The 27683-nt window shown below is 56.6% G+C and overlaps 1 protein-coding gene across 11 annotated transcripts in view; it reads left to right on the forward strand.

The window, feature by feature from the left end:
- Positions 1-17910, forward strand: part of CELF5 (CUGBP Elav-like family member 5) — a 41383-nt gene extending 23473 nt beyond the window's left edge. The window contains exons 3-14 of one of the 11 annotated variants that reach the window (XM_069497654.1): positions 4068-4122; positions 4246-4255; positions 5814-5956; positions 7405-7484; positions 9280-9426; positions 9970-10111; positions 10195-10341; positions 11757-11819; positions 12264-12269; positions 12583-12666; positions 15309-15392; positions 17783-17910. In XM_069497654.1, the coding sequence (XP_069353755.1) occupies positions 4068-4122; positions 4246-4255; positions 5814-5956; positions 7405-7484; positions 9280-9426; positions 9970-10111; positions 10195-10341; positions 11757-11819; positions 12264-12269; positions 12583-12666; positions 15309-15392; positions 17783-17910 (1089 nt within the window). Of the gene's footprint in view, positions 1-4067; positions 4123-4245; positions 4256-5813; positions 5957-7404; positions 7485-9279; positions 9427-9969; positions 10112-10194; positions 10342-11756; positions 11820-12263; positions 12270-12582; positions 12667-15308; positions 15453-17782 lie in introns of all 11 variants that reach the window. The other 10 variants (XM_069497668.1, XM_069497655.1, XM_069497653.1 and 7 more) reach the window with 10 other exon arrangements.
- Positions 17911-27683: the final 9773 nt, after the last annotated feature.

The following is a 27683-nucleotide window of genomic DNA, read 5'->3' on the forward strand; positions in this document are numbered from 1 at the left end:
GGGGGGCGGGGGGGGGAGGGCTCGAGATGGAGGTGATGCCTGTGGACAGAGCAACCAAAGCAGATGGATGGTGATGGGAAGGCTTCAGGGAGGAGGTGGCATTCGAGGGGTGAGGATGGGGTGCAGAGGGTGCATTCTAGCCTGGCGAGTTCACAGGCAATGTCTGAGGTGGTATGGCAGGAGGCAGGGGGAGGAATGATGGGCGGAGCAGCACAGGGGCCTCAAATGCTAGGATGGGGAGCTGGCACTCTACCCCAAGCGCAGTAGGGAGCTATAGGTGCATTTAGAGCAGGGGAGGGGCTTGGTCGGGGTATTTGACAGAGGCTGGGCAGGACACAGGAAGGGAGGAAGATGGAGTGGTGGCTGGGGCAGCCCAGAAGGGGTTCCACCTGTTTCCTACCCTTTCACACCTCCTAGAAGCAACCCATTCGGGGCCTCCTCTGGACCCCGAATTGTCCAAAGGCACAACTTTGCAAATCCACGAGAATCCTGGCCTCCCCCTGGAGCCTCAGTTTCCCATTTCTAACACATACAGGTCAGACATAAAGGACTCTGCTTTTCCAATGGTGTGTGGCTTGGCTGGAATCACCCAGCAAGCTGGGGGCAGGGGAGGGACATCTCAGCCACCTAGGGCATGCCCACCCACATCCCAAAGTCCCAAGACTCCCCCCAGTCCACAGGACCCCTCAGCTGGAGGGATGGCTGGGTCCTCAGGGGACTTCTCTCCCTTTTTTCCGGCCTTGGTTTGCTCATTTGTAAAATAGGAGTGAATGTTTCTCCATCTCATAAAGTTGTTTGGACATTAAATGGGTCAGCAGATGTAGGTATTGCTTCACGATGAGAAATTGTTCCCACCCTCCCCAAACTCCTACACCTACTGCAAAACCCACTGCAGATTTTCCATCTTTGGTTGGTGCAGCCCCAGGACAGCCTTTGGCTCTTTGCTGTCCTCTGCTCCAGCCCTGATTGCTCTTTGCACGCCAGTCCCATGAGAGGGTCTGCCTCTGGTTCTGTCTACCCCTCCAGACCAGCGGGGGAAGGGGTTCTCCCTGGGGTAGCACGGGGCACACTGGGAGTGTGTTGATTATTGCAAAGAGGGAGGGAGGGAGCAGGGAGGAGAGGCAGCAATGGGGAGCCAGAGAAGGTGGAGGAGGGAGGAGGGCACTCGGCAGAGACCTCGGTGGGACAGATGGAGAGAGGGAGCGGAAGGAGGTGGGCAGAGCCAGCTGGGCGGGCAGGGGCGACAGGAGGGGTGGGGTGCGGGGAGACCCAGATCCCCGCCTGGCACGCCTCCTCCCGGCTGGCGGGCAGCGCGGGCAGGGCCCGGCGGGCGCGGGGCGCGGGGAGCGCGCGTGCGGCGTGTGCGCGCTGTGCGCCCGGGCGGCCGGGCGGCGGCACGTGGATGCCAGCCTGGCGCGCGTCTCCAGGCCGGCGGGTAAGGCGGGCGCCGGGCCGCGGGGTGGGCACGGCCGGGCCGAGCTCGGCGCGGGAGCGGGGGCCCGGAGAGGAGGGGGCTGCGCGCCCGGCCTCTCTGCGCCGGACCAGACCGGACGCCCCCTCCTCCCGCCGCCCAGCTGACCCCGGAGGGGGAGGGGACCTCGCAGCAGGAGGCGGCTCCGCTCCGCGGCGGGCGGGGGAGGTGGGGAGCCGGCACCCCGAGGCCCCAGGATGGGGTGGGGGGTGGAGGGTTCGGAGATAGGGGGCAGATTCCCTCCCAGCGGCCGCCCCTCCCTCCCTGCCTCCCTCCCTCAGTACAGCCATCGCCAGAAGATTATATTTAAATATCTCTTTTGTGCAAGGCAGGAGCTGGGCTCGCCCCTAAGAGGCGGTTTCCATGGCAACAACAATTGCCAGCTTCCGTGTGGTGAATCAGCGTTGCCATGGCAACCCCATCCTCATCTGCCCAAGGTGCTGGGAGGGGGGAGGAGGTGAGGGCCAGCGGAGGCGGGGTGGGAAGGGTGGGGGGAATAGGACGCTGGAGCTCAGGTGGTCCCCCCCTCTCCCTTAACACCTCCAGTCTGTCCCCAGCCCACAAGCCGGTCCCATCTGGTTGAAACCGTCTCCCCTCGTGCCTCCTCCAGCTCGCAGGGTGTGGTACCCAGGTGGAAGGGCCCGGCTGTGTGTGTGTGTGTGTGTGTGTGTGTTGGGGAGGGGGCGATCCGGCTGACTGGGTGGGGGAAGGGAGGCGTGGGTTCGCCTTTTCCCAGGTGGTCAGGGTCCCTCTGAGGGTGTCGCGGGGTGGCAGGAAGGTTGGGCTGGGAGAATTGGGAACACTGGATCAGGCAGGCAGCGGCCTCTCTCCCGCCTGGGACGCACAGTCAGAAACCGGGAGGGGGTCCGGGGAGGGGGAAGGGCCTCCGTAGGGGGAGGGGTTCGGGGAGGCGGAGGGAAATGAGCACTAAGGAAGGGGGCGCAGAATGAGGGAGGGGTCAGGGAAGAAGTGTGGACGTGGAGCTGGGGTCATGTCACAGGGGAAGGAATTCAGACGGGAGGGGACTTTGGGGTTCAGAGATGGGGAGGGGGCCCTCCTGGGGGGGATGAGGGGGGAGATCACCGAACCTGGAGTTCCAGAAGGCTTCACCTGCCCTGGCCTTACACAAATAACTTCTCTCCCGGCCTTGATTTTGACATCTGTAAAATGGGGTGAAAACCGCGTCTCTCTCTGAAGCTTCTTGGGCGGCTGTGCTGGGATGAGAAAATCTGACATTTATCAAGCGCTGTCTCTGTGCCAAGCCTCCAAAGTCAGAGCTGTAGAAAGGGAACTTCACAGCCCAGAGGGCTCGGTGGGCCTGGGGACCCATTTCGAGATTGTCTGGGCTGGGAAAGGGTCTGAGACCAGCACTGGTTGCAATTCCAGGTGCCTTTGTATGTCGGTGGAAGTTGGCCATTTCCTCCCTTCTAGCTCATACTGTTTATCAGGTTCCTCTGCCCCGTGTGGGGTGATGTTGCAGTCCCCAGTCTGTAGGGAGACAGAGCAAGACATAGACCCTTCCAGCCCTGAGGCAGAGGGAGGAAGGAGCCTTGAGGGGTGGGAAGAGTGCTTTCATGGGGGCTTTTAAGTTGGGTTTTGAAGAATGAGTAGGAGTTCACCAGCAATATCAGTTTGGTAGGAGGATTCTGTCCTAGGACAGTGAGGAAGCAAATGCCTCCCCACCTCTCACATCCCTTAAGCCGGTTCTCAAATATCCAAATTAGCCCATATTCAGGACTGGATATGTTGTGAGGGTGGGGGTAGTGAGGATTTCTTCCATTGAATATCATTTTCAGTGCCTGGGGTTGGGGACAGAAAATTAATCCAGATGGCAGGGTGGTCCACTCAGGTATGACAGTCCCTGCACCTAATACTCTTAGGAACTGGCTAAAAATAGCTACCTTGGTGTATCAGTCAGCTATTGCTGAGTAATAAAGCACCCTGACCAGTTTACTTGTTCATGGTTCTGTGGGTCAATGAGCTGTGCCTGGGTTCAGCTGGGCAGCTCTTCCTCTGGCCTCTCCTGGGGCCATTTGTGCAGCTGCAGTCAGTTGAGACCTGACTGGGCCCCGCTGGGCCAGGACGGCCTCACTCCCAGGTGCTGTCTGTCAGTGGGATCTCTCTCTCTATAAGGTCCTCTCCTTTCCAGAAGTTTGTCCACCTGACAATCTCAAGATTCCGAGAGGTCAAGAATGGAAACCACAAGGTCTCTTGAGGCCTAGGCTTAGAACTCCCACAACTTAACTTCCACCATATTCTCTTGGTCACAGCAAGTCACATAGTCTAGTCCAGATGCCAGGGATGGGGAAGTAGACTCCAGTTCTCCATGGTAGGAACTGCAGTGTCGCATCACATATAGGAATGGGGCCACCTTTGCAAACAATTTATCACATTTGGGGAGGCAAGGAGGCTCCTTCTGGAGGAAAGGATATCATTTGGGGGGTTTTGAAGGCTAAGAGTTTGCCAGACAGTTCCCGCCCTGTAGGTGGGATTGTGATGCCATTTGGTTTGACTGGGGTGGTTAGTGGGGTGGTGGGTGCTGAGGCGGGACACCCCCACTGCCGGCCTTGACTTCCCCTCCCCCCTTTCTCCGCAGATGGCGCGGCCAATCCAGGTGAAGCCTGCGGACAGCGAAAGCCGCGGAGGTAGTTGTCATCTCTCCGTGGCTGCCAGGCTGGGGGTTGGCGGAGGAACGGGGGAAGGAGGGAGATCCCTTCTGCCTCTCCCCTTAAAAGGACAGTGGCCCAGGCCTGTGATCTGCAGCCGGCCCAAAGCGTGCAGCAGTCACGTGCCTGCTCACAGACCTCATGGTGGCAGGAGAGTCGGGGGTCCCTGGTGGGGGTAGGAGCGGGACAGCAAGCTGGGCTGTGTCCACAAGCCCAGCTGCCTTCCCCAGTGTTCGAAACACCCCATTCCTTTCGGGGTGCCATGGGGAGGGTCTTCAGAGGCAGAGAGGATGGGGGCCGCTCTCAGGGGTCTCTCTGTGTGCAAATGTGTTTGTGCATTGCTATGTGCATGTTTGTGAATGTGAGTGTGCTCAGCTTGGCATTCCCGCATGCAGATATGTGCGAGTATGTGCACACGGGCATTCATGTTTCCGTGGCTGGTGCACGCGAGCACACGTGTGCAGTGTGCTGTGGGGGCGCCTTCCGGCCTGTGTGCACGTCTGTGTGCCCAGCCTGCACCTGGATGTGTATGTTCGCGCACGTGTGCTGGACCGTTGGAGGCTGGGCATGTGGGCGGATGTGTGGGCTGGGGTGGCAGGTGTCTGCGTGGGGCTGGACCTCAGTGTGGGGGTGTACCCATCGGGGGGTGATGCTCAGGTGTTCCCAGTGGGATCCAAGGCTGGTCATTCTTGGATATCTTGGACACCTCCTCCCTCTCTCCGCTGGAGGGGAGCAGCCAGTCTTGGCTGAAGGAAGGTGTGGGCAGGGCTGCTAGGACCCCTGCGTATGTGTAGGAGCTCAGTAAAGCCCCTCTGGGCTGGGAGACACTTTCACACTCTCCACCCTGGCTGTGTGGGACAGGCAGGAGAGAGGTGTGGTCTGTGTGTCTCCATCTTTGTCTCTTTATTTCTGTCTCTCTCTCTCCATCTCCCTGGGTATCTCTGTTTCTCTCTCCTTTTTCTCTCTTGTCTCTCTGTGTCTCTCTCTCTCTTATTCTCTCTCTTTTTGTCCCTCCCTGTCCCTCTCTCCCATCCATCTCTCTCTCTCACCCCCATGAGTGACAGCTGCCGGAGAGTGGTTTCCATGGTAACCCGGCTCCCCATTCCTGGGAGATGAAGCTGCCACGTCCCCCATTACCAGGGAGCAGTGCAGTCACCCGAGGGGCAGAGCTGTGGTGCCTCACACGGGAGAGGCTGGCCCAGCCCCGGCCTCAGACCTGGGCAAGTCCCCCGCAGCCCCACCAGGTGGGGGCTCCAGGCTGCCCAGGCACTTGGTCCTACGGGCACAGGTGCCCTCACGCCATTGGACAGATGTTGACTGCCTGGCCGCCCCTGTGCCCCGGCAAGGCGGGACAGGGGCCTCTGCCGCGGGGATGCAGGGACCATCGGTGCACACCCCTGCCTGGCAGAGCCAGAGAGACCCAGGGACCCAGACAGACAGGGACCCAGCCCAGCCAGGCAGTTCCTAACCCTGGGGCTATGTGTGGGCTCTCAGGGTGCACCGGAGGTCACCTGTGCCCGGAGGTGGGAGCAGAGAGCAGGACTCAAGGGAGAGCAGGCGGGAGACGACCGTGCAAGGCACGTGGGAGGGTGCAGAGACCCGGGCAGGGCCAGGGCGTGGCTGGGTCCTCCCGGGTCCAACTGCCTCCACCTCCGTGGGGCTCGGCTGAGGTGGGTGTCCCCGCCCACAGGGGACCGGAAGCTGTTCGTGGGGATGCTGAACAAGCAGCAGTCGGAGGAGGACGTGCTGCGGCTGTTCCAGCCCTTCGGAGTCATCGACGAGTGCACCGTGCTCCGGGGACCTGATGGCAGCAGCAAAGGTGATGGCCGGGGGCGGGGACTGCGGGGGGGCGGGGACTTGGGGAGGGGAGGGGCTGTGGGCGGGGCTACTCTGGGGTGGAGTCTTGGAAAGGGGAGGGGTTGGCTCTGGGGGTGGGGCCTGTGGGGAGGGGTGGGGTCTTTGGGGCGGGGAGGGGTTGGCTCTGGGGCCAGGGCCCATGGAGAAGGGCAGGGCTGATCCAGGGGCCGAGTCTGCGGTTGGGGATGCAGGGAGCGGGGCTCTGCAAAGGGGCGGTGCCTGTGGGTGGGGCTGGACCTATGGGGCAGGGCCAGGCCCATGGGGTGGGGCTATGGGGCGGGGCCAGTTCCCAGGAGGCGGGACTAGCTGGGGGCAGGGCGGAGACTGGTCCCACCTGCTCCTACCTGTGTGCTCTATCTCCGTTGTGCCTACCTGAGTCCCTTGGTCTTTGATTCGTCCACCTGACTGTCCATAGAACTGCTTCCATCTGGGTCTGCCTGAGTCTATCAGTCTCTGACTATCTCTGGGCCGAGTGTCTGCATGACAATGTCTGGGTGACAGTGTCTGGGTCTCCACGTGCCTGGTGTCTGTCTACCTGAGTCCCTACTTGCATTCATCATGTGGGACTGACTCCCTGTTCACCTGTCTCTGCCCTGTCTTACCCTCGTGGAACTCAATGTGTCCGGTGGTCTCTATGTGCCAGGCTCTTCTGTAGCACTCTGTCTGGAGCCACGTCTGGTGGCCTCTGCCTGTTCTGTGGACTTTGCCCACGTGACTGTCTGAATCTGCCTGTCTTTGGTGGGCTCTGGTTGTCGGTCTGCCTGTCGCTGGCTGTGTGGTTGTCTGGCTGGGGCTGCCCTGGCCTGGCGGGTTACGATGTCCACCTGTCTGATGGTGGTCATGTGGGTCTGTCTGTCTGGGTCTGGGTGTGCCTGTACCAGACTGCCCACGGGACGGCGTGTCCCATGATCTCTGTATAAACTCTGCATATCTCACTATGACTATCTGACCTTGTGGGGTGTTGCGGCACGTGGTGGTTTCTGTCCCCCTCACTTGTTCTGATGGGGAGGACTTCCTCCCTGACGACACGGCATCACACCGTGCATCTGGCCGTGTGCTTAACACACTCTCTGATTGGCTGCGAATGGCCATCTGGCCGGCTGGTTGGGTGGCTTTCTGGCTGAATGAATGAATGACTGGTGGGCTGGCCGTGTGAATTACCAGCTGTTTGTCTAACTCCATGGCTGGCTATCTGTGTGACTGTCCGCCTGTCTGACCCTTGGTCTGTCTGGGTGTCAACCCGCTGTCTGTCTGAACAAACGGCCGGCTGTCTTTCTGTTGTCTGACTGACTCTCGGGCTGCAGGTGTCTGACACTGACTGAGCATCCAGGGCGCCCTGTCCCCTCCCCTGTGGCGCCTACCCACCTAGTCCTGTGACCCCTTCACTCCCCGCCTCTTCTCTTGGAGCAGGCTGTGCCTTCGTGAAGTTCTCATCCCACACGGAGGCGCAGGCGGCCATCCATGCGCTGCACGGCAGCCAGACCATGCCGGTGAGTAGGCGCTGCCCTCGGTCACGGTGGAGGGGCCAGGGACGAAACAGGTCCTGTCCTTGCCATCGCCCACGCCCAATAGCCCCCACTCTTTCTCACAGAGGGCACAGGTGGAGAAGGAGGCGCAGCCCCTGACGTGGGCATCCGCGTGCGAGTGTGTGTGGATGTGTGTGGGCAGTGTGTGAGCGTGGGGAGGTACTGCCAGTGTGTGAATGCGTGTGCTGTGCGTGTGCCAGTCGGTGAGTGTTATGGGAGGGGTGTGTGCCTGCGTATATGTACCAGCGCAAGTGTGTGTGTAGGTGAGTGCTCGTGCATATTCATACGTGTGTGTGTGTGTGTGTGTGTGAGTATGCCTGGGCAGCAGCGGGATGTGTGTGTGTGCATCTGTAGCCACGTGCAAGGGCACGTGTGCATGTGTGTTCATGTGTGTGAATATGCATGCAGGCACGTGTGTGTCAGCATGCATGGGTGAGCACGTGTGTACACGTTTGTGAGTGTATGCAGGTCTGTATGGGTAGAGGTGTTGAGCTTGAGTGTGTATGTGTGTACACACGAGGGACTCTGGGAGGTCCAGGCAGGGGAAGTCGAGGCCTGAGCTAGGGCCACGTGGATGGGAGGAGCGTCGGTCCGAAATGAGGCTATGAGGTGAGAGTGGACGGGTCTGCTTGACCCCCTGGCTGGGTGGCGACAGTACGGGACAGGTCTCAGGCATCTGCAGCAGTGAGAGGCTGGGAGGACCATGGCCCTGCCCCTGAGGAAGGAGGCCCCGGGGGCCATCGTCACTGCACACAAATGTCTAAATATGTCACAAGAAGCCAGGGCCTGGGAGAACCACCTCTCTTAGCTGTCCTCTTAGCTGGAGGGGAAGGATTTAGCACCACACAAGGTCAGGCTTGCTCTTGCTCAGAAATGTCCAGGGACGGGGCTGGTAGGCATCGAGGGGAGTGAGTTCTCCATCAAAGGGGGCATGTCAGTGAAGACAGGGAGGCTGCAGGGTGCATTCTGCTGGGGGCTGCTCACTAGGGAGGAGCTGGTGGAAGGGGCAGATGTCTCCCTTCTCTAGCCCCCAAATCAGGGTGTGGGCTGGCCTCGTGGGGCTGCAGGTGACCCCAGGTGTCTGTGACGCCAACAGCATAGCCTGTTGCCGACGGCCGCCCGTGGCTGCCTGTTGGTGCTGATGTCTGTATTTCAGCTCAGCCATGCGGTGCCTGTCCCGCAGTTGTCTTCCAGCTGTTTTCTTCCAGCTGTCGTTAGGTGTGGGGGTGATAGTCACGTGGGTTTCTGTCTGTGCACCAGTAAAGCAGGGCGTCCATTCCCGGCTGGTGGCCGCCTCTGCTCCCCACGGGGTGGGTGAGTTGCAGGTTTGTCCACCTGTGTGGGGCACAAACAGGCACAGCATAGTTGTTCCTCTCCGGTGCCTGGAGCCTCACCTGTTCCCAGGTGTGGCGTGACGGTTAGAGGGTCCTCCATCCATGCCCCCACTGTTCCCTCCAGCGGCTGCATTCTCCACCTGTCTTGTGAGTGTGTGGCTCATGGCTGGGGCCTGCCCCTGTGTGCGCCCCAGACACAGCCCCCTGGCCTTCAGTGCTACACCTGTGACACCGCACCTGCGCAGAAGCTGCCGGGCTGGGATGCCAATCCCCGCGCGGTTCTTGCTGTGGCCCCCAGCTCCTGTGGCTGGGAGCTCGTGGACATGGCTGGCAGACCGGGGGGCCTGAGCTGACATGATTCCTGAGACCCCAGAGTCCGTGCTACCTCCACCCCTTTCCCTCCCCACCCGCGGCTGCCCCTGTAGGGAGCTTCCTCCAGCCTGGTGGTCAAGTTTGCCGACACGGACAAGGAGCGGACGCTCCGGCGCATGCAGCAGATGGTGGGCCAGCTGGGCATCCTGACGCCGTCCCTCACGCTGCCCTTCAGCCCCTACAGTGCCTACGCCCAGGCTGTGAGTGCCCCGCGGGTGGCTTCTGGGGTGGCCCAGTCTCTCCCTCCCCATCTACTTCCTGCTGAGAGCTTCTGCCCTTTGCCCACACTCCTGTCTCTCCCTTGGTCCCCCTGACCTAGGGTCCTCTTCTGGCCTGGCTGAACCCTAAACTCAGACTGAGCCCCTAAGTCCAGGCTGAGCCCTGACCCTGGACTGAACCCTAATATTTATTAAATGAAGACCCAGCCTTGGACTGAGCCCCAGAGCCTGGCTGTGCCCCAAATCTAGAATAGGCCCAATTGTGGCTGAACCTCCAAATCCAGGCTGACCCCAAACCCACACCCAACCTGGCCAAGCTCAACCCTGGCTGAGCCCTCATACCAGACTGAGCCTTGATCCCAGGCTGAGCCTTGATCCCAGGCTGAGCCTAGATCCCAGGCTGACCCCTGATCCCAGCCTGACTTCCCTCCTTAATTCCTGGGGCACAAAGCCTCCCTTCATGAGCCATGATCTCAGGACAAGTGTCACCCTAGCTGTGCCCACTGACTCCCTTTCCACCCCCAGCTCATGCAACAGCAGACAACAGTCCTGTCCACCTCGGGCAGCTACCTGAGCCCTGGCGTGGCCTTCTCACCCTGCCACATCCAACAGATCGGCGCCGTCAGCCTAAATGGGCTGCCTGCCACACCCATCGCTCCTGCCTCTGGTGAGAGTCCGCCAGGGGCCCCCGGATGGGTGGGCAGGGCCGGGCCAGAGCCACGCTGCCTGTGACCCTCTCTCACTCCACAGGGCTGCACTCACCCCCGCTGCTGGGCACTGCCGCCGTGCCTGGCCTCGTGGCTCCCATCACCAATGGCTTTGCAGGGGTCGTGCCCTTCCCTGGCGGACACCCTGCTTTGGAAACCGTATATGCCAACGGCCTTGTGCCCTACCCAGGTAACTCAGGGTGGTCCCCTGGGTCCTAGGAGAGTGGCAGAGGGTAGGGATGGTGTTTCTGGAACATGCATGCAGGACAGAGGGAAACTCGGCTGAGCAGATAGGACCTGTCAGCACAGGAGTGGAGCCTGCAGCAGGGTGGTTGGACACAGAAACTGTGTATCCAGATGTTTCTATGTTCACATTCCAGTTCTGTGCCTCTGGATGGGTTTTTTAAGTCCCCAAGCCTCAGTTTGCTCATCTGGGAAATGGGCAAATAATATCAGTCACCTTGTGAGGTTGAACTGATCATTAAATCAGTATGTACAATGCATAGCTCATCACCTGGTGCAAAGAACGGAAGTATACATCTTAATCATTAATCATTACCATTTGGGAAGCTATCAGTACCTGTATGCATTCATTCAATACATATTACCCACACACTGATTTGGGCTGTAACTGCTCTCACGAAGTGGGGGTCCCTACACCCACGATTTTAGGGCAAACATTTTCCAACACATTACTTATTTATGCAAAATAAGTCATGTGTAGTTACACCACGGAGGAGAATTTGTTTTTAACTTTTTCTTTGAAATGACTGGAAGCTCACAAGGAATTACAAAGTGAGTCCATAACAGTCCCGTGTACCCTTCTCAATTCAGCTTCCCCGGGCTGCCAACAGCTTCCCTGACCCTGGCACGGTGTCCAAACCAGGAAAGCGACATCGGTGCGGTACAGTTAACTCAGTCCAGGCCTTATTTGGATCTCACCATTTTTACATGCACGTGTGTGTGTAGATGTGTTTCTCTGCCATTTTGTCACCGATATAGATTCCTGTGACCACCACAGCCAAGATACAGAGCTGCCGCATCTGCACAAAGTAACCCTTCCTGCCTCCCCTGTACTCATGGCCACCACCACAAATCCCTGTCCTCCACAGCCGAGATCTCTGCGTTCGAGCAGAATTTTGGGGGCTGAATTTTTCCATCAGCTTTGGTGGCCTGGACAACCTCTTCTGTCCCCTTACTTCTTCCTCTAGTGGCAGCTGGAAGGTCACAGCTCGATGGGGGATCCACAGGGTGTCAGATGAGCAAACTGACGTGGTGAGGGAGACAGGGCAGGGGGTAGGGGTGGTGATTCCGGCAGAGGCTGAAGACCTGGTGAACCCAGAGAATGAAGGGAGGAGGGAGGGTTCCCTGGGAGGCGAAGGGGTCAGGACAGGGAGAGGTTTCCTATCTGAGTGTCCCTGTGCCAGTGGCTTCACCTCTCTTCGCCTCAGTTTCCCTGCCTGTAAAATGGGGGCCATTACCTATAAAAAAAGGTTTAGCACAGAGGTGAAGCTGGAGTGGGTGTTTTTGCTCCCCTCCCGGATCGGGGTGCATGGGGGACTTCTGCTGCCCCCGCCCCACTCAGCCCCTCTGTCTGCCCCGCAGCTCAGAGCCCCACCGTGGCTGAGACACTCCATCCTGCCTTCTCCGGAGTCCAGCAGTACACAGGTAGGGAGGTGGCTCCGCCGTCCCTCACTCGTCCCGACCCGCCAGGCCCCGCCCACCGCGCCTTCCTTCCTTGCTGGCCCCGCCCCTCCAGAGCTCAGCCCCGCCCACTGTATCTTCCTTCCTTGTCTGGCCACGCCTCTTACCTCTGGCCCGCCCCTCAGGGCCCCCCGCCCCTTGTGCTGTGTTCAACCCCTGGCCCTGTTCCTAGCTCCGCCCCTGATACCAGCACCGTCCCTAAGGCTGCCCTTGACCCTGACTCCACCCTCTCATGCTCTCTGCTGGGGGCGGTCCCCTTTCCTCACACCTCTGGCCCCGCCCAGCCCCAGCTCTTGGCCTCACCTTCCTCCCTCCATCCTTCAGCATCTGGCCCTACCCCTCACGTCCTGCCTTAACCTGACCACGCCTCTGCCACCGCCCCGCCCCCACCCCGGCCCTCCTTCCTAGGGCCTGGTTGTGGCCCTGCCCCTCCGCTGTGGCTCCGCCCCTCAGCTCATGGTCTCGTCCTGCAGCTCCGCCTCTCAAGCCATGGCCAACCCCCACTCCTAACTTTCACGCAGTTCTGGCCCCTCCCTTCACAGTGGCCCCGCCCACTCCACTCTTCCCTGCGGCCTTGGCCGCGCCCTCTTCTGTGGCCCCGCCCCTCGAGCCTTGGCCCCGCCCCCTCCTCTTCCCTGCGGCCTTGGCCCGCCCCACCCGGCTGCGCCCGCGCCCGCGCCCACCTGGCCTCACGTCGCCTCCGCGCTGTCTCGCTCGGTCTCCGCAGCCATGTACCCCACTGCGGCCATCACGCCCATCGCGCACAGCGTCCCCCAGCCGCCGCCCCTCCTCCAGCAGCAGCAGCGAGAAGGTGAGGCGGCCGCGACCTCCCCTGGGTTCCCCTGCACACGCAGGCCGGGGCTGGCCGGGGCTCTCGACCTTCAGGGCTGAGCGCGCGGCTGGGGAGCTGGTGGGCCTGGGTTCGAGTCCCGGCGCAGCCCCTCCCTCCCGGGTGTTCTCGGGCAGCCCAGTCTCCTCTCTGGGCCTCAGTTTCCTCCATCCAGTGGGAGCCGTCCCCTGCCCGACCCTGTGGGAATAGCGGTGGCCTCCTACAGGCCCCCCAGAGCCGAGTGACTCTCTGGAGTTTTGAGGTTGAGGAATTCCAGGTAAACTGACGCCTCCCCAGTAAGACCAAGGCTGTCGAGGGAGGGGGGAGGGGCTAGATTCTGGAGTCTGAAACCGGATCCAAATGCATCCGGTTCTCACACGACATCATAAGGAAGGCACCTAACTGCCCCTGCCTCAGTTTCCTCATCTGCAACGCAGGCACCCATTTGTGCCAGGAGGTGTCACTGCAAGTGAGCAATGGCTGGTTCCCGAGGTGTAGTAGGTGCTCGGCACCCGGGAGTCCCTTCCTCTCTTTGATCTGTCTAGTGGGGGAGGAGACGGGGGGGCCAGGGACCACCCAGAAAAGTCCCCAGACCATGCCACACCAAGGCACGCTTGGTTTGCGGCCTTGCTGGTGGACTGAGTTCTGTGACGCTCCGCCCTATTTCTCCCTTGCGGATTATTGGGGGGGGGAGTGTGTGGACACTGCCAGGGTGCAGGAGCTGAGTTTGAAAACGAGCCCTGGGCTGAGGGTCCCCGGAGGTGCCACCAGCCACTTTCCTATCAGTGGTTAGCTAGCATGTCCCTTGGAGGCTCTGTGGTTAAAGCCACCACTAGCAGCAACACATGTGTTCAGATAAGATGGGAAATTCTAGCTGCTCCAGATGTGTCAGGCATTTCTCACGACCACCACTGCACCCCATGAACCCCCTTACTGCAGGGTGTCACCAGCAGGGGCTTCAGGGAGGATTCAAGCCGCCTAAAGTCACCGCTTTATTGGATGACCTAGAGGACCAAGGTCCCCTCCTTGTAACCCCTTCTCCAGCTCCACCCTCAATCCGGGCTGAGGGGCTAAAAGCTGGTTCAAGTACAGTCAGAGCTGCTAAAACACTACACGTGTGTTCCCCACAAATCACCGTTGTGTGCAACACCTCGAAATCCAAACTGCAGGCTCATGGGGGAAATAGAGTCAAGGACAGGAACCTAGTGGAAATGGTAGCACAGCTTTATGCACATGACATAGTTAAGAAGTACGTGAATATTACAGTAAAGGCGGTGCTTTATCTTGGAAAAGACATGGACTTGCACGTGGAAATGGCCGCTAAGGGGTTGCCACGTGTGAGCCACTATGCTGTGGTGGCAGGAGTGCATGGTCTGAAATCACATGGGGAGTCGTGACCCCAGCGGGGGAAGGGGACAGCTCGTAACACACTGGGGTAGATGTACCAGGAGGGTGTGTGCATGCAATTTGTGTCTTCCGGCGAGGTTCAGTCAGCGGATGTGATTTTCTGCATGCACTGAGTGTTTGGTGGGCGGGAGTGGGGATGGAAACCGTGCAGAAGCAAATGCGGAGTTTGGGTTCTGCTCAAAATATGTTCAAAATTGGTATAAACTTGCCTTTAAAAAAACAAGCGTTATAGGAGAGCCCCAGCCCTAATTAGGAAGGTAAGGGGAAGGTGCGAGTGCGGAATCGTGGCTTTTGTATTTTTGGGGGTGGGGCATATGCATGGCCAAGGAGAGGGGATTACCCTCATTTGGGGCAGACATGGGACAAAGTCATGTTTAAATTTGGGGGAACTGTTTATGGCTTCGGATAATCAAGGTTTTAAAACTCTATAACTATTTATAGTTTTTGTATTAGCCACGCGCCAGGGATTATTTGGGGGAGGGGACGGTTTAGAAGATTACCTATCCCTTTTTAAAAAAAAATTATTTCTGGTTGGATATTATATCGTTGTTTAATTATCTGTGGTTTTAGGATATCTGGGCTTTGGGATTGGAGAATTATCTTTTAATTTTGCCTGATTTTATTTTTGCATCATCTGAGTTTTGAGAATGATCCAGGATTTGGGGGATTATCCCTATCTGCAATTTGGGACAGGAGAATTATTATTATTTTTTTAAATTTTAGTCTATGGTCATTGGGCTTTTTTAAAATGACGGTTTTATTTTAGAACAGTTTGAAACTTACGGAATGATTGCAGAGATACGACCAAGTTTCTGTGTTCCCCACTCCCCCGACTTTTGTCGGTGATCTGAAGTGTGAGGTTTAGGGGTGGATTTTCCAGGGGGGGCTTGGATTGTCTGGGGCCTGGGATTGGGGATTTAGCTGGGTTGTGGGTGGGCAGATGGGATAATCTGATTTTGGTCAATGATCTGTAGTCTGAGGATTACGAGGGGTTTGTTGCTCCCGAGCGTGGGACTGTACCACACGGTCAAGGGATGGGTGCACCTGCCTCCCCTCCCCCGCCCATGTCCATGCCCCTTCTTTCTGGGTGTCTCGGGGCACCCCTCTCCCCTGACAGCTGGAGAAGACTGATGTGGGCTCCAGACCCGCGCCCCTCCCCCGGGGGGGTCCGCCTCCTCTCCTTGGGGGCTTTATGTCTTTCTCTCCCCCACCTGCAGGTCCCGAAGGCTGTAACCTGTTTATCTACCACCTCCCCCAGGAGTTTGGAGACACGGAGCTGACGCAGATGTTCCTGCCCTTCGGCAATATCATCTCCTCCAAGGTGTTTATGGATCGAGCTACCAACCAGAGCAAGTGTTTCGGTGAGTAGCCACCTGGGCACCCTCCCTGTCCCGGACCCCCTGCCTGCCCTGGGCACCCCTCCCTGCCCCGACAACCCTCCCTGTCCCCTGGCACCCCTCCCTGTCCCACCTCCTGTACCTTGGAACAGGAGATGAAAGGGTTTGGTCAGCCACAGGGCAAAATAATCACAGTCACAAACAGAATGAGCACTTATTAAGCACCTGCTGTGTACCAGGCATTGCAGGGGGTGCACAATACTGAAGGAAGCTGACAAAAATCCTTCAAGGAGCTCACCATCTTTTTTGCTGTCTGGTCGAACATTCTCCGATGATGGAAATGTTCTACCTCTGCGCTGTCTGGTACGAGAGCCACCAGCCCCATGTGACTCTCCTGAGCACTTGAAACGTGGTCTGTGCGACCAAAGAACGGAATTGTACGTTTTTATCTCATGTGAATGAAGTTAGGGTTAGCGTTAGGGTGAGGGCTAAATGTAAACCGCGTGCAGCTGTGGCTAGTGAATTGGAAGGCAAAGATCTGGGCGGACGGGATGGAAGTAAACAAACGTAGGGTGTCGCTCAGGTAGTTTTAAATAATATGGGGAAAAATGAAACTGCTAGGAAAATAAACACTGTTGAGGTTGAGGTGGGGAGGTGACCCATCGTGGTGAGGTGGAGGTGATGTTTGAATAGAGACCTGGATGAGGAGAAGCCAGCCATGGGAAATCTGAGGGAAGGATGTTCCAAACAGAGGGCCCAGCTGTGCAAAGGCCCTGGGGCAGGACCACGCCTGGCGTGTAGGGGGCACAGTGAGGAGGTCTGTGTGGCAGGAGGAGGGGGAGAGAGGGAGGATGGGGCAGGGTAGGTTGTGCAGGGCCTGGCGAGCCATGAGGAAGGCTTCCTTGTCCCCAGAGACACAGGAAATTAAGGTTCAGAGGGGATGCAACTTGTTCAAAGTCACACAGCGGGAAAGAGGGAAAAGCTGGATTAGAGCCAGTCTGTTTGACCCCCAGACAGGACTCTTAACTGCGCACTATCCTATTTGAAGGGTCAGCCCTTGAGTATTTATTAAGTGCCTCCTGTATGTATTCAGTATTTCACCATAAAAGGAGACAATTGTCCCCATTTACTGAGGGAGGAAAAAGGGGAAAACAATGGTCTGGGGACATGCTTGAAGTCACACAGCAAGTGAGGGACCCCCCCCCACCAAGCCCAGGCCCAGTCCTCTGTTCCCAGTTTCAGGAAGAAGGAGGAGATTTGTGGAGGAAAGAACCCCCCCCCCCCCGCTTCCTTTCAACAGTGTGATTTCGACGGGGTCGGATGCTTTCTCTGAGCTCCTCACCTATGTAATGGCTGGGGGGATGAAGGCTGGGTGCGGTGGCTCACGCCTGTAATCCCAGCACTTTGGGAGGCCGAGGTGGGAGGATCACTTGAGGCCAGGAGTCGGAGGCTGCAGTGAGCTACGATGATGCCACTGCACTCTACCCAGGGCAACAGAGAGAGAAACCCCATCTCAAAAGAAAAAAATAAATAAGTATGAAAACATCAAACCCTTGCTCCCAGCTCCAGATCTGCCCATGGCTCCCTCGGGCCCCGGCGGGGGCAGCAGCACCAACTTCCCACTGTCTGTCTGCCCCAGCTCCCATCGGAGCCTGTCGCAAAGTCCCGATCCTGCCTCTCAGAGCTTGCCCCAGCTGCCCCCTCCCCCTTGAGGGCCCTCGAGCTCCTGGCACCTCCAGGTCCCCCAGGAAGCCAGTGGTGACCACAAGGTTGGGGGAGGAGGCAGGGCTGGGGCACCTGGAGGGGCAGAAGGGAGGAATTTGGGTGGGTGGGAGCTTAAGGATCTTCAGGAAGGAGGGCCGGGGTGTTTCTGATGGCCTCAGGACAGGGGCTGGTGCAGAGAGACTAGACAGAAATGAAAAAGAACACAGAGAAAGAGAGAGAAGAGACTCGAAGATAGGCAGACACACACAAAGAGGGAAAAAGAAACAGAGAGACAAGGACACACCTAGTGTCAGATGGAGAGACGAGATTCCTGGTGGACAGAGGTCTCAGAGGAGGCAGAATGTTGGGGTGCAGGGCTTGGAGGGAGGCAGGCATGCTAGAGGAGGAAGGGATGGGAAGTCTCAGTAGAGCTGACCCCAAGGTAAGGAGTGAGCACCCCGTCCCCAGAGGTATACAAGTCCAGAGGTATCAGAACAAAGCCAGGGCTGCTGCATGTCCTCTGACAAGCCCCCGCCTGTTCACGCGCGTGCACACACACACACACACACACGCCCCCACCAGGACCGTGTAAGGCGAGCGGAGGACGCCCCCGCGGTGCCCGGCATGGAAGTCCAACCCCGTCTCCACAGGCTTCGTGAGCTTTGACAACCCGGCCAGCGCCCAGACAGCCATCCAGGCCATGAACGGCTTCCAGATCGGCATGAAGAGGCTCAAAGTGCAGCTCAAGCGGCCCAAGGATCCGGGACACCCCTACTAACCGTGCCCACAGCCACCCCGAAGCTGTGGGCTTGGCCCAGGTGAGCCGCCAGGCGGCCCCACCCCCACCCAGCCCTGCTTTCGCCCGTGACCCCTCCCCTTCATTCTCTGGACCCTCCCCAGGTGGGGCGATTCTGCAGGAGGCTCTGAGATGCCCCCAGGCCGGGTTGGTGGGGACAGAGCTGGATGAAGACACCCCTATGTCCCATGGTCGGATCTGGAATGGAGGGTGGGAGTCGGGTGGGGAGTGGGGAGCCAGGGTGGGAATCCTTCCTGGAGAAGGCTTTGCAGGATGAATAGGAGTTCACCTGAGAGGCCAGGTTTGGTCTGGGGCAGGGGGGTGTGGTTGGGGAGGGGCTTCTTTTCCGTCCCGTGAATCTATTCTCCCTGCAGAAAAGCCTCAAACCAGAGGACAATGTTAAATGCCCCAGGCCCTAAGGTTGGACCCCAAAATGTCCAGCTCGGCTTGGAACTCGGGCTGGGGAGTTGGGATGTGGGGACAGTACCCGGGGCCTGGTCCAGTCAGCCCCGACGGCGGCGTCCCTTCTCCCCCTCTGCCCCACTGGGCCCCCCATAGGGCAGCTGGGCTCCCCGCTGGGTTGATGGGAAGTGGACCGTGTACCCTGCTGACTGTCATGCAAACAAAACCACGCACAAAACAAACCCAAGAGCCGCCCCCACCCCAAGAGTATATTTGGCTATCAGGGCAAACAGCTTCCCCCACGACTGCTTTGAGGGGATGAACGGTGCACCTTACGGGGCCTTCGTGGAAACTTATAACCCACCCCAAACCTCGACGACCCTCTTCTGTAAAATGGGCTCGTGAAAGTCCTCTCCCCAGAGGCTGCACCCGGGGATGGGGGTGTTTTCACAGCTGAGCCCAGAACCCACCCCCTAAAGAGCTCTGGATAATTTGTTTTGATTTTTTTTTTTTTCTTTTCTTAAAAATCACCATCGCCGCCGCCCTCCAAGAGCCTCACCTCAGGTCGGGGTCTGGCACAAGTAGGTGCTCAGTTAGAGGCTGTGGGTCCCTCTCACACCCCGCCCCCGGTCGGCGGCACACAGATCTGCGTGTGTTTAGCGACACGGAAGGCGCCTGCGGAAGCCGCCAGCCCGAAGCAGAACCCGAGGCCGCTGCCTGCGACCCATTCATTCCCTGTTAACTCTCGGCCTGCGCATCCTTACTGAGCACCTACTATGTGCCGGGCACTGTTGTCGGCGCTTGGGGACCCAGCCGTGACTGAATGGAAATGGCGTGGGGGTAGGGGGAGAGACAGAAACTTAGCTTAAATATTTGTCCCCAAATGCTGAGGACACAGGCTCAGCGGCGACATCGTTAAGTCCCTTCAAAGCCTCTGTTGTTGGCCTCTGAACCCTGGGATTCTTGCTCTCTGGAAAAAGATGGGGGCCTTTGGGGTGCCGGAGCCCAGCCTGGCTGGGGCGAGGGGGACGGAGGAGGGCGGGGAGGTGGTGTCCTCCGCTGTGTGCCCTGCCACCATCGTTCCCTAACGCCCGTCCCCTTCTCCCCCAGGTGAGGGACCTTCCCATCCCAGGAGGGTCTCCCGCTTCCAACAGATCCAGGATTTTTCCATAAATTACAACCGTGCTTTGGACACCAGCCCTCCCCTCCCTCCTACCCTTGTGCCACCCGCCCCTCCAAAATGTGAAATGCCACCCACCCCGAAGGCCACCTCGAGGAGGGAGGAGGCTCCTGAGTTGGGAGCAGAGGGGCTCACGCCCCACCCCATGTGCCCTTTTGGGACATCTCCTCGTTCCTGCCCGCCCCCAATGCGGTGGCTTCCCCAAACTGAATGGCAACTTTTCCTATATATATATGCGTATATATATATAGAGCTAGAGACAGTATATATATTTTTTGAGTATGGAAATCATGGGACCAAACTTTGCCAACTTCCTCCCATCCGAGAGAGGGTGACCCCGGGCCGGTCGCTGGGCAGGGACGTAGGAAGGGCTGAGGCTGGTACCCGCCGACCTCCCGCTGGTACATCAGACCAGGAATTCGCCAACACGATATACCTCCAGGACTCTGGGCTCCCCGCCACCACCGATTCCTGAGGGGCTTTGGGCTCAGCCGGTTTGAGTGTCCCTGGTCCCAGCTGCAGCTTCAGGAAACCACTCCCTTGTCCCCAGGGCCTCCCTGGATGTAGGCACAAAAGAGACCCTCTGGCTTCCCCAAGCCCTCTCTGTTCCCCATCCCTCCTCAGTCATAGCCTTACTCATGTGACCAATAGCCCTTAGCTTTCCGTCAGGGGCAGACAGGGTCGGGGGAGCCCCCCACCTCTCTGCGCCCCCTCCCAAGGGCAGGCAGCCATCGTCCCTGCCTTCAAATCACCAGCCTCGGATTGAAGGTCTTGTGACCAAGATCGCCAAGCCGTTGGACAAGCCTGACCTGGACTGGCCGAGCACCCCTTTATCGGAGACAGGAACTCGATAGCGACCTTCATACCTCTGCAGAGATTGTTTTTTCTTTTGGTCTTTCTGAGCAGGTACAAAGAAGAAAAGAGAAGAAAAAAAAAAAATAGGGGAAAAAAAAAATCAAACCACAGTGGATTCTTGTTTCCTAGTCGGGAGCGGGTGGGGTGGGGGGATTTTTGTGGGGTGGCTCTGTAAAGCGACCCAACCCACGACGCACCCACGTCGAAGCACAGAGTCGGATTCGTGCAGATGTCCGGTGGGGGCTCCTGCCCAGGGAGGCCCCGGATAACTTAATAAGCTCAAAAAAAAAAAAAAAATCTTTTAAAAAGAAAAAAAAAAAAACAGCCTTCCCTTTTGTTTCTACCAAAATGTGTTGACTGACCCGGAAAAACAAAAAAACAAAGAAAAAAAGAAAAAAAAAAACACATAGCAAAAAACCCCCAAAAAATCAAAAACAAAAAAAAAAAAAAAAAAGAAAAGGAAAAAAAAATCTTCCGACCAATTGTTTTCGAGATTCCAGAGTTTGATAATTGTTCCAAGACACTTCGATCGCGTGCCTGTGTCCCTTGCGTCTACGTGTGCAAGTGTGTGCCAAGGGCCCTCGCGAGGGTCGCCCCCGTGTCCCCGAGGGCCCGCGTGGGAGTGCGTGGCCGTGTGCAGTTGCGCGTGTCCCCGCGGTCCATGTTTACCGGCTGTAAATACCATTTTTATACTTCACCTCGAAGACCTGCGTGATTTGTATGATGTACTTTATTTCTGCTACGAGTAATTTCTTGAAGTTTCCACTTGCAAACTGACTTTTCGGATAAACCCACCCCCCTCCACACACACACATACACACACACACACACACACACAGAGAGAGAAAAGAAAGAAAAGCAAAGAACTTGGAACTTTGAGTTGACTTGGTTTGAGTTTTGTGTCCAAGAAGATTTCCTGCGGCTGGAAAGGTTCCTTGTCACTGTTGCGTGTTTTCAGGTGAGAAGCAGCGTCGTCTTAACGTCCAAAATGCCTCTCTTTGGTCTGAAAAAAAAAAAAAAAAACTAAAAATTTATTTAATAAAAGTTTTACTTGCTAAAGGGCTGACTCTTCCCTTCCCTCCTTCACTAGTTGATAAAGAACAAGTGTATCAGGCACCGGGCTGGAGAGGAATTCGGATTTAGGGTTAGGGGAGCAGGAGAGGCTATTCCAAGAAGGAAGCTCTACACTTCTGATATCTGGGATTCTGTGTGGTTAATCCAGAAGTTGAAAACATGAAGTGTTTTTTTCTCACACATTCATTTATTCATTCAACAAATGTTTATTGAACACCTACTGTGCTGGCTACTAGGGACACGGCAGTGACTGAGATGGCTCTGTCTCTGCCCTTGTGGAGACAGCCCAGTGCCGGACAGAGGTACTATGTGATAAATGGCACAATTTTGAAAAATGGAAGGAAAGTTCACATCACATAGAATTTACCATTTTAGCCACTTAAAAGTGAATTTGGCGCATAAATGATGTTGTGCAACTATCGCCTTTACCTAATGCCAGAACACTCTCCTCACCCCAGGAAGAAGCCCCGTCCCCATCAGCAGTCACTCCTCGCCCCCTCCCCAGCCCCTGGCAGCCACGAATCCACGTCCCGTCTCTGTGGATCTGCCTGTTCTGGACATTTCATATAAATGACTCACACTGTGTGTCCTTCTGTGTCTGGCGTCTCTCACTGAGCACGATGTCCTCAAGGTCCCTCCACGCTGTAGCCTGTGTTGGAGCCTCGTCCCTTTTCGTGGCTGAGTGGTATTCAATTTTGTGAATGGTCCAGGTTGTGTGTGTTTCCACTCATCCATTGGTGGACACTTGGGCTGTTTCCACCTCTTGGCAATTACGAATCATACTGCTGTGAACATGCGTGTGCACGTTTTTACGTGGATGTATATTTTCATTTCCTTGGGGGATAGACCTTGGCGTGGACTTTCTGGGTCCAATGGTGACTCCACATTTAACCTTCTTGAGGAACTGCCCGACTCTTCCACAGTGACTGCACCTATTCCACATTCCCGCCCACCATGCGGGAGGGTTCAGATTTGCCTACACCCTCGCCAACACTTGTTAGACAATATATATATTTTTTAGAGATGTGGGGTTGGGTCTTGCTATGTTGCCCAGGCTGGTCTCGAACTCCTGGGCTCAAGCGATCCTCCCACCTTGGCCTCCAGAGTGGCTGGAATGACAGGCGTGAGCCACCGCGCCCGGCTCTAAGAGATTGTTAATTGGAATGTTGCGGGAGACAGTCTCCAATTGGGACTGTCAAGGACATTGGGGAAGGTGTCCCCGGGGAGGTGAGGCTTTAAAGCTAAGGACAAACTCACCGGGAAAGAAAGGTGGGACGCCAGCCAGCCAGAGGGGACAGTTTATGCTGAGGCTTCACATGGAAGGGGTGGCCGGGTGGGAAACGAGGCCAGAGCTGCCGTCAGAAGCCGGACCCTACTGGGGCCAGACCCGAGGTGGGTCGGGCAGGTGGGAGACAATAGGGCGACGGTGTCTGCTGGGAAGAGGAGTCTGGCCTCAGATGGCGTTTCAGGGTTTTGACCAATGAATGGGGAGGGTGGGTGTGGCTTTGGCTGGCAGTGGGGGACGGGGGGAACATGCCTGCAGCCCCCTGCCCACCTTAGGGGAGGCCTCAAAGTCCCTCCAAAAAATAAAATCCTGAAACCTAGGGGGGCAATGCTGCACCCACGGGAGGGCCTGGGGTTGGGGGTGAACGGGTGGAGACGGCCACACCCAAGCACAGCCTTTCAGAATTGATGGTGAACCGGTTACTTGATACCCTGCCTGGCACTTAGCGAAAACCACGTCTCTTCATGATATAGACAGCTCCTCCTTTTGTACGGTTGGGTAAACTGAGGCTCAGAGACGTGAAGAGCCTTGTTCCGGCACCCACAGAGCAAACAAGGCCAAGCTGGGCTGACAGCTGGAAAAATGGATTAGAATCCGCGTGGAAGGGTTTTCTAGGTGGAAGGAACAGCATAGGCAAGGGCTCAGAGGCTTGAGATCCTGCCGTGGTTGAGGAACGACTGGCGAAGACGGCAGCGCTGGGTGAGGAGGAGGATGCAGAGGTGAGTAGCGACTGGATTACGGAGCCTTTTGTTATTAAGCACCTACTATGTGCTGGATCTGGTCTGCGCTTTCCCAAGGCCACAGTCTAGGAGGAAGGTGGACCAAAACCAGAAAGAACCACATCCCCTCAAGGAAAAGTAATTCCAGAGCGTGCTGAGGGTTGTAATCTAAATGAGATTAGGCAAATCTAAGCACTATCGTGTGGGCAATAGGGAGCTATAGAGAGTTTTGAGCAGGGGGGAAGGCTCGATCAGATTCAGGTGTCAGGATCTGAGGTGCCCTCCATGCTGCTGGCGGGGTATAAACTGGCTCTCTCGGAGGATAATTTGGCAGGATAATATTTCTACCTAGCATTTATTAAGCACTTACTATTTGCCAAGCATCGTTTCAAGTCTGTGTTGTCCAATACAGTAGCCACTAGGCTTATGTGGCTATTTAAATGTAAATCCATTTAAATGGAATGATAAATTTCATTCCTCAGTCGCACTAAGCCACATGTCAAGGGCTCAGTCACGCCACCCGTCCGACACTGCAGGAAGTTCAATCGTACAGCACTGGTCCAAGCATTTTGTATGACTCAACTCATTTAACCTGTCCCAAGCCCCTGAAGTATGTTCTATTAATATCCCCACTTTACAAGTTAATAAACTGAGACCCAGAGAGGTATATACACACATATATAGTATATGTGTCTGTGACTGTAAGAATGAGAAGAAAGGAATAGAAATATATTCACTAAAATGATGTCTGGATGGCCTCAGGGAAGTCAGGATAAAGCATAGTTGAGTCTTAGCTGCAATTTAGGAAATTAGTAATTTATTAGTAATCTTAACGTTATTTACTATATATTTAAATATATATTTGTTAATATTATTTTCTTCCTTCCTTCCCTCACCTCTAGGGCAGGCTACCCTATAAAACATTAAGGCACGCTATAAAGCGGTAGTGACTAAAACAGCGTGTCACCGATGCCTGCTAGTTTTATTTGTTTTTCCGTCCCCTGGAGCCTGGCCCACGAGGCTGCTCACCGAACGTACCAAAGTACAGTGGCTGGCCGGGCGCGGTGGCTCACGCCTGTAATCCTAGCACTCTGGGAGGCCGAGGCGGGTGGATCGCTCAAGGTCAGGAGTTCGAGACCAGCCTGAGCAAGAGCGAGACCCCGTCTCTACTAAAAATAGAAAGAAATTATATGGACAGCTAAAAATATAGATATAGAAAAATTAGCCGGGCATAGTGGTGCATGCCTGTACTCCCAGCTACTCCGGAGGTTGAGGCAGGAGGATTGCTTGAGCCCAGGAGTTTGAGGTTGCTGTGAGCTAGGCTGACGCCATGGCACTCACTCTAGCCTGGGCAACAAAGTGAGACTCTGTCTCAAAAAAAAAAAAAAAAAAAAAAAAAAAACAAAGCACAGTGGCTGAGTCTACAGCCAGACCGCCCCAGGTTTGAATCTTGGCTGTGACATTTATCGGCTGTGTGACCTTGGACTAGTGGCCGAATCATCTGGGGTTGGGTTTTCCTCTCTGGAAAGTCAGGCTCATCCAGGACACGAGGAGTTGGTATTTGTAAAGCCCTCCCTGGTCCGGAGGAAGCACCGCAGGAGGGTCAACTGTGGGAAATTCGCTTTCCTTGCTTGTTAGTATAGAGGTGAGAAAAGAAAAACAAAGAAGAGAAAAGGGAAAAGAAAAGAGAGAGGAAGGAAAGAAGGAAAGGAAGGAAGGAAGGGAGGGAGGAAGGAAGGAAGGAAGGAAGGAAAGAAAAAAAGAAGAAAGAAAAAGAAAATTTAAAAAAAAAAGTCACTTTCCAGAGGCTTTTCCCCAGACTACCAGCGGGGGGCAGCAGAGACTCATGCCTTTTCAGCACTGGGGGTTTCGCTGGAAGTGCTGGAAGCGTTTATTGCGCTCCAAGTGTGTGCCACGCGCTGCGCTGGGGGCTGGGGCAGATGGTGAGGGGACCACCGGCTTCTGTCCTAGGACGCAAAAGCTACACCCCGTCCACACTGTCCAGGCCGTCACCCAAAGCTTGTAGGACTGGACTGGACGTGGTTGCACTGCCAGGCCTGCGTTTGCACTGTGCGCTCCCCACCCCCACTGTCCCTCCCTGCCTGGAGCACTGCCCCTCCCAGCCTGGAGTTCGGAGCTGCGGGCTGGGATCTCAAGGCACAGCGACTGGCATGAGCACAGGCGAACAGGTAGGAACTACCTAGGTCCTAGGTAGAGAACAGAGGGCCTTTCGGCCTGGGCCTCAGGGCTGCACAGGGGACGGAAGCAGGGTTCGTGGTGGTGGAAACTGAGGCTGGAACAGAATACGAGCCCCTCCAAGGCTGGGCTGTAGTCGCTCCCCTTTGGGTCCCCAGTGTTTGCTGTTCAGCCCAAGAGTTGCAGGCCCTTGAGCCTGGCATTCTCTTTTCAGGCCTCAGTTTTCTCATCTGTAAGATGGGGCTCAGGATAGTGGGATAGCATGCGACCATCCAGCATGGCTGGGCAGATCCAAATTAATTCACGGACACGCATAATATTACAAGGCAAAATAGGACCGTCTCCCAGGGCAGGAAAGTGAACGCTCAGGCATCACTCCTACTGGATTCAAGAGACAATAAGCATTTTTTTTTTTTTTTTTGCAATAAGCATTTATTAAGCACCTACTCTGTACTGGGAGCTGTTACAAAATGTACAAAAACTCTGACCACGCCCACAGCGCCTCGCCCCGCCCCAATATCCCCCTACGCCACCTCCAGGCACAGTTCTCGGCCCCGCCCCCGCCCCGCCTCCTCTCCACCCCCGCTTTCCCCAGCCTACTGGAGGGAGCTGGAGGTAGGGTAAATTTGCATATTCATGAGGCCACCAGCCAATCCACAGCCTGAACTGCGTTTGTCTTCAGAGCCTCCTTGATCGTTGATTGTGACGTCAGCAGTGACGCCTTCAGTGATCCTTAAAGGTGCAGTAACCTCACGTGGCCTCAGTGTGCACACCCGTAAAATGCAGGGTGCGGTGCGCGTGGCGTAGAAATCAGCGCAGAACAATGATGCTGAAATATCTTTGCCGTCTTGGGTGGAATCCAGGGACACGTTCTGAGCGCTCAATACCTGCCAGGCGTTTGACTCCAGCTGGGGCGCCGGAGTTCCTGCTGAGAAGGGGAGCTTCAGCACCAGGGGTCGTGGACAGCTCCTGGCCCTGGGCAGAGGGGCTCCGTGTCGCGAGGATTGGGAACAGGATTTGGAAGGAACCCCAGGCTCTCAGCCAGCCTGCAACGACAGGGGCATGATCTTTCTCGGCCTGTGTGTCTCCCAACAAAGCCTCGAATGAACCCGGCCCTGATGTGTGAATTCACCTGTCATCTCCCAAGCAGATGTTCCTCAGGACTCTGTTCTTGGTCCCCAGTCCTGCTCCCCCACGTCACCCACGTCTCAGCTGATGTCACTCCTGTCCTTCCAGGTTCTGGGGCCTGGACTCGTTTCTTTCTTGCTCAACTCCAGACCCAATCTATGAGCAAGTCCTGTCGCCTGTGCCCTCAACACCGCATCCTCAGTGCGTCCATGTCTCCGCACTCGCTGCCTCCAGCTGTTCCAACACCACCATCACCTGTCAGGTAGATAGTTAGGATCTCCGCTCTTCTCTGGACAAGAGTTCCCTGCATGGGTGCTGTTTGGAGCAATTGCGCCACCTGGGAAGGAGGATAAGGGCGGGCACTCCATTTTGGTGTGGCCCCACCGTTAATCCTATCCCCAGCAACTGCTGCACCTGGGAAATGAGGGAATGTTTATCCATCTAGGAATTCCCCAGCCCAGCCATAATAAGATTTAGAAAGTGACCTAGAGTAACCTTAGGGGAATTAACGTGCCATTAGCTTGAATCTGCATTGCAGTTCACCCCTGCCCCCCCCCCCCCCGTGGGCTTTCTTAGAGGGAGCTCGTATATGCAGGAGGCATTTTGAGGACACCTGTTGGTCATTTGCTAACATCCCACACCTCCCAAGACCCCGCCTCCGGATTGGGCTAATAAAAGGAAACCATCCGAGAAGTCAGGAGTAGTGAGTGGGTGTCTCTCCACTCGCCGAGACAGACCTGTTTCATCCGACAACAAAGCGCTGCTCGTGTGAAACTGCTCCCTGCCTGCGGTGACGCCGTCGTGTTGGCCTTGCTGGTGATTTTTCCAAGAAAGGAGTAAGAAGACTGCATGACAGTCTGGACTTGACACTCTGGTGTGTCTGGTCGTTCTCCGGCGAAGAACACACCGAGAACCG

This window comes from Eulemur rufifrons, chromosome 2 (genome assembly GCF_041146395.1).
Source record: "Eulemur rufifrons isolate Redbay chromosome 2, OSU_ERuf_1, whole genome shotgun sequence".
Lineage (NCBI taxonomy): Eukaryota > Metazoa > Chordata > Mammalia > Primates > Lemuridae > Eulemur > Eulemur rufifrons.